This window comes from Otolemur garnettii, unplaced genomic scaffold (assembly GCF_000181295.1).
Source record: "Otolemur garnettii isolate 467f Iridium unplaced genomic scaffold, OtoGar3 scaffold00271, whole genome shotgun sequence".
In the NCBI taxonomy this organism is placed as follows: domain Eukaryota; kingdom Metazoa; phylum Chordata; class Mammalia; order Primates; family Galagidae; genus Otolemur; species Otolemur garnettii.
The window spans coordinates 1,000,647-1,007,563 of NW_003852666.1; the positions used below are offsets into that span (position 1 = coordinate 1,000,647).

At 36.0% G+C, this 6,917-nt stretch overlaps 1 protein-coding gene across 1 annotated transcript in view; it reads right to left on the reverse strand.

Annotated features, from left to right (window-relative positions):
• The window catches only part of PIK3C2G (phosphatidylinositol-4-phosphate 3-kinase catalytic subunit type 2 gamma), a 372,023-nt gene that overhangs the window by 297,343 nt on the left and 67,763 nt on the right, over positions 1 to 6,917 (reverse strand). The window contains exon 10 of the mRNA XM_023508742.1: positions 5,880 to 6,075. Coding sequence (XP_023364510.1) covers positions 5,880 to 6,075 — 196 coding nt within the window. The remainder of the gene's footprint in view (positions 1 to 5,879; positions 6,076 to 6,917) is intronic.

The window sequence follows — 6,917 nt, forward strand, 5'->3', positions numbered from 1 at the left end:
TGGAGATTTCTAGCAAGGCTTGGGAAATTTTCTTCAATAATTCCTTCAAATACATTATCCAGTCTTTGTGAATTTTCTTATTTGCCCTCAGGGATGTCTACATTTCTTATGTTTGGCTTCTTAACACAGTCCTACATTTCTTACAGGCTTTGTTTATTCCTCTTGTTTCTCTGTTCTTTGACTGACTTGCTTAGCACAAAGATAATAACTTTAAGTTCTGAGATTCTGTCTTCTGTCTGATTTAGCCTATTCTTAAGGCTTTCCATTGTCATTTATAATTCCATGAATGAATATTTCATGTTCGTTTTCAGAAGTTCTGTTTGGCTTTTCTTTAATACTACATTATTTTAGTCATTTCATGTATTGTCTTTGCTGCTTCTTTGTGGTAAAAGTTTCCATTTTCTCTAGTATTTCCATGAACGTACTTACAACCCATGTTCAAAATTCCTCATCTGCCATTTTAATCTTTTCATTTAGATTGGCATCCATTGGTAAGGTTTTCTTTCACAGGTGACCTTTCATTTTGATTTTTCATATTTCCTGGGCTATTCCCACTGATTCTTTCTCATCTTGACTCTCTAACTGAAAGCCAAGGGTGTTGCTGGCTTTTGTGCTTGTCTATGAGACCCAAAGATTGGCCCCTGACTGTGTCAGAGAGAAGAGTACTAGTCTTGATTGCCTATGGGTTGCTCTAAAAAGTTTAGCAAACCTCTCTGGTTGCCTCTGACCTGCTGTTTTCACTTCTTCCCAACAGAGTATATTGAGTTAAGTTCCCAAACTTACTCCTGTTGGTGGTGGGTGGTACTTATGAGTATGAATCAGCCAAAGCCTATTTCCTTGAGTCTGAAGATTCTTTGAAGGGCTATGTTGTTGTTCTTGCAATTATTGGTTGATGTTTGTGTGAGTGAGCCAGCTGCTGAGATGTTTTTTTGTGTCCATGATGGACTCTGGTCCCCCAGGAGGAGTACTTGAGTGCCCTAAGCTTAAGAAGGGACTTTATACCTTTCCAGGGTTTCTTTTTCTCTACCACTACTGACATGGGGGAAGAGACAAAGCAGTTCCTGGCTAGTTTGTGTGAGCCTCCCTGTCAGTAGCTGGTACTTGTGGGAAGGAACAAGCTGCAGTGTTTTTACAGGGACCTGGACAGGATCTAGTGTCTCAGGATAAGCATAAGAGTGCTCCAGGGGGCAGGTGGGACCCTGGAGTTTTCAGATAAATCCTTAATCTCCGCTGTAGGAAAGGTAAATGGGGGAGTGCAGCTGGGAAGAACTGGGTTGGGTCAACTTGCCCTAGGCTCCACAGAAGCTAACCAGTTAGCTGTTGTGGTAGAGGTTAAAGGTCTGCTCCCAGGTTCTATGTAAAAGGACATCCTCTTAATGAGAAAGAATTTCAGTTTGCTCTTGGGAAACAGTCTCTCATAATTAAAAATTTTGCAAAAATTCACAATAAAATTTTGTCAAATCACTTCTGCATAGATATGCTTTATTATATAATATTCATGACTTTACACATTATGCCTTTCTGCACAATTATTTTTGTATTCCATTTGTCAAACCATGGTATTGTGCTTTATGAGTGATTTAGGAAATTTTAAAAAATAAAGTTACTGACATTTTAATATTACTTCCTCATATAAGATTGTGTTATATTTTTGCTAATTATTACTACTAATAACTTTAATAACAATCCAATCAACCTTTTTTATAAATGCCACTAATTGCTCTGGACTCACTGACCGATTCTAACCCTCCCTGTTCTCTGGTCCTTAGCTTTACACCTTCACTGTAATATCTTCTTTGCTCCCTTGGACTACCTCCTGGTCTACCCTCCTTTACTTTACCCTCCTGCTCTACCCTCCTTTATCATCATTTTTTCATAGTTTCAAGCTCAGTTCATATTTTTGCCCTCAGTAATAATCCCTACATAGACTTCAGCTCTCTTCTAAGATGTAAAAATCACTAACCAAGTGTGATTCATTTCTTGATTTTTTTTTTTTTGGCAGTTTTTGGCTAGGGCTGGGTTTGAACTTGCTACCTCCGGCATATGGGGTTGGTGCCCTACTTCTTTGAGCCACAGGCACCACCTACTCATTTCTTGATGTGAGGGAGTTTATTCATTCACTTTTAAGAAGTCTTTATGGAGTGCCTATTATATATTAGAAACTGTTCTGTGTATGGAGGTTAAAAAATACAAGTCCTACACATAAATATGCATAGTCACAGGGTACTGCAAAAGGTGACGTGGGAGAGATCTAATAATGCACAATTACTAAAATAATAATTACCAGACAATATGCGGGCACTTTCAATCTATAGAGAGGATAAAGTTAAAGTAAAATCATTTCTATTCATTATTATTAGAAATTAGTTTAAATGCAAATGGGTTCTTCACCACTGCAATGAATCATAGGAAGAAAGGAATTGTTTAATCAACTTATTCTAAGTAAGATACATTCTTATTTGTCTTTGATAGCTTGAGTGGGGTCTTCCCAGAAGGCATTAATGGAGGAGATAAGTAGTCGCCAACATTTTAAGCATTTTTTTTTTTTGACTCATTTCATGGAAGACAATTTTTCCCTGGAGGGGGCAGGAGTGAGGGGAATCTGACAGGAGGTCAAGCTCAGGTGGTGATGTGAGCCAGGTGAAGTGGCTATTAATACAGAAGAGGTTTCACTGGTAACTTCCTGCTGTGCAACCCAGTTTCTAACAGGCCACATAGGCCATGGCCCAGGGGTTGGAGACTGCAGGAGTAGATGGTAATTCTGTTTCAAATACTCTGATTTGATGGTGAAAGTTTCACTATCATTTTTCTTACAATTCCGTATTTTAATTACAAGATCTATATTTTACAGGTTATTTGGAACTTGTGTATATTTGACTTATTAAATTTGTAGCTATTAAATTAACCATTAAATTAGTTTTAATCACTGCCATTAAATCTGGTTCTTATGACTAAAACCAGAGAGAAACTTGACGTTTTTTATTTTCCTCAAGTTTGTCAGGACTTATGCTTCTGGAGATACCTCTGGCCTCCTTTCTTCTTAATGTTTCTTCCTAGCTGTGGTAGCTCACCTCCAAGATAGCCCAGTGACCCTGCCTCTTGGTGTTTAAACCCTGTATCAACTTTTCCCATAGTGTACCAATATGCAGAAGGGATGGTATATAACTCACAAGATTACGTTACCAAAGATTTCCTTCTGTGTCTGATGCTCCCTTGCTCATGAAGTAAGTCACTCTCAGTCCCTGGATTATCTGTTTGGAAAACTCTGTAGCAAGGAATTGAAGCCTCTCTAGACCTACACACCACAAAGAACCAAGGTCTGCCACGAATATGTAAGTGAGCTTAGGAGCAGACTCTTCAGGCTCAGTGACCCTTGAGGTGACTGTGGCCCCAACAGTTTGACTGCAAGTCCTAAGAAACTCTCAGCCAGACCCTCTTGGCAAAGCTGTTCCCAGATTCTTGACCCTCAGAATGTGAGCTAATCAATGTTTGTTGTGCTAAGCTGCTAAGTTTGGGGGTAATTTGTTATATGGCAATAGATAACTTATATACTCCTTCCTTAAGAAAATCTACAATAAGATCCAATTTGCATCAAGGTAAGAGATCTTACTAAAGCTTCTTCCCATAGAATTTGTGAGGCTGCCTGGTCCATGGATTCCTTAAGAAAGGAATAGCTGTGTTTTTTCCTATCCCAGTCCTGGATTTATAGTTTGTTCCTCTAATGGTAGGGATAATTTTGTTTCCTCCGTCAAAGTCCTCATTTTTTGGTTGATTACAGGGATTTTTGCAGAAAAGCACTTTTAAAATAAATAATGATACATACATATGTACACATATACACGTACCTCTATGTAACAATGTCTATCAAACCTTCAAAGAGGAGCTTATACTCATACTGCGGAAATTATTACAAAAAATTGAGAACGAAGGAATCTTCCCCAGCACTTTCTATGAAGCAAACATCATCCTGACACTAAAATCGGGAAAAGACCCAACTGAAAAGAACTTCAGACCAATTTCAGTAATGAATATAGATGCAAAAATTCACAATAAAATCCTAGCCAATAGATTACAACTACACATTAAAAAAATCATACATCATGATCAAGTAGGTTTCATCCCAGGGATGCAAGGCTGGGATGCAAGGTTTAATAGAGGCCAAGTCTATAACTATAATTCACCATATCAACTGAAGCAAAAACAAAGACCATTGATCTTCTCAATAGATCTAGAAAAAGCATGTGATAAAATTCAGCATCTTTTTCTAATTAGAACACTTAACAATATAAACATAGGTGGCACATTTCTTAAATTGATTGAAGCCATCCACAACAAACCCACAGCTAATGATATTCTGAATTGTGTAAAACTGAAAACTTTCCCACTTAGAACCCATTTGATCCTGCAATCCCATTACTAGGCATCTACCCAGAAGAAAAAAATATCACTTTATCATAAGAATTGTTACACTAGACTGTTTATTGCAGCTCAATTTACACTCACAAATTGTGGAAACAACCTAAATGCCCACCAATCCAGGAATGGATTAACAAGCTGTGGTATATGTATACCATGGAATAGTATTCAGCCATTAAAAAGATAGAGACTTTACATCTTTTGTATTAACCTGGATGGGGGTGGAACACATTCTTCTTAGTAAAGTATCACAAGAATGAAAAAGCAAGAATCCAATGTACTCAATTCTAATATGAAGGCACGTCTTCATACATTATCTTGTATAGATAACCTAATACAGAGTGGAAGCTAGGGGAATGAGGGCTCGGGGAGAGGGGATGGGGAGTCTTGGCGTATGGCATACCACTTGGGGAAGGAACACAATTATAAGAAGGACTTTACCTAACAAATGCAATCAGTATAACCTAGCTCTTTGTATCCTCAATGGATCCCAAGCAATAAAAAAAATGCTTTTATTATTTTTACTCTGTATATAGGTGCTATGTAGAGAAAGCTAAAAGAGAGATAAGATAAATTATATGTATACAAATACTTTATTTTAAATTCACATGTGCATTTTATATACATTTATATACATATGTATGTATGAATATTGATGTATACTTGTTATATAATTTATTCATGTTATGTTTTATATATACATATTATATAACCTGTTCATATATATAGACCTACACACATCAATGTAAATGTAGGTCTATACATATAGCTTTACCTGTAGCTATCTGTAGTTATCTGACTATAAGAAATTTCTGCATGAATTAAAAGGAGTATGCACTGATTATTAGAAGATTATAAGAAAACAGGCATTAGAGTAGCAATTCATTATATCTCAGCCCTTTAAAGTTCTTCATAAAATTAAGAAAACAAGAAAACATAAAGGGATCATTTAATGGATTCTAAAGATATGTGTAGATAGCGTTCTTTATAAACCTAAGTAAAATTTTCTTTTTAATGGACTATATTTGATTTTTTTGGCAAACAAATCCAGAACCAGATAAAAATTATTTATCTTTTGCTGAAATTGTTTCTCTTCTTTTTCCTTCATACACTAAATATAGTAGGTACAATAAATTTCTTACCAAATTTCTATTCTTGTCAAGTTTGATTAATCAATATTATCTAATAAAATAATCTACAAAGAATTTATATTTATCATGTAATATTATTTTGTTTTAGTCAAGAAAGTACTACAGGAGAATGGGAGAAGAGAGAAAGTAAAATATTCCTTGAGAATCTAAACTTTTTAAAAGTGGTATTAATACAGATAAATTAAACCTATGTTGCTTCATTTGCAAAATTTTATGAAATATTTGTGCTTACAAATAAGAATAAGTCAAATTGCATTCTAATTAGAAGTCATGTAAAAATTCACTTTTTTCTGAAAAATCACCACCACTCACCTGTACACCCAGGTCTCTGGAACGTTGTGTGCTGCATACACGGTGAAGCTAAGGTGTGAATGAAGCCCAGGATTCGCACAGAAAGTGCTTTCAGGTACGTTCACAGGCTGAAAATCTGCATAAAAGCTGCTACAATACACATTGATTAGCTGGTGAATGGATGTGGATAGCTCAGTTGTTACTTTCTCTATTAAGCCTAGAAGGGAATAGATAGAAATCAAGTCATCTATGAAGGGCCATATTTATCATTAGCTATCTATTACAGCCTTAACATTATTTATAATAAAATTTAAATAAAATTCAATTAAAATGACCCTTTACCAACTGAAGCCAATTAGCCGTCTGTGCCTCTGAATGCAGCTTGGTGTAGCTATTAGTAGATCAGGTATCAAAATGCTTTCACATCAGCAGCAGTAGAAATTTTGGAAGCACGGCCACCAATTGGAATTTTTTATTGTTAATTTTTCATTCTGATCTCATGCGATTTGCAACATAGTTTGGTCTAGTTTGTGATTTTTATAGAGTTTTTAAACAAGGAACGTATTTTCTACATGGCATATAAATACCTCATTTCCATCTAAAGAGTCAAACATAGGGCAGTGCCTGTGGCTCAAAGGAGTAGGGCACCGGCCCCATATGCCAGAGGTGGTGGGTTCAAACCCAGCCTCGGCCAAAAACTGCAAACAAATTTTAAAAAGAGTCAAACATAGTACATTTGATTATGTTATGATCTTCACCATTACCTGAACACTGATCATAAACACTGTGCTAATATAAAAAGAGAATGATAATATTAAACGACATGGCTGAAATTTGAAACAGCTTGAAATGAGAGAATTAAATGTTTACTGAATCTCTTCAAAATCAAAGCCTTTCCTGGATTTTACCATTAGTTATTTACAGGGATTCTATTGATTATTCCTAAAAGTGACTTGTCATGAAAGAAGACAAATGAAAGAAAATTATTAGGCATAGGGGCCAGTAGTTTTCCCCTGGAAGCTAAGGAGATGGGGAGAAAAAAAGCACATATTGGCTCGG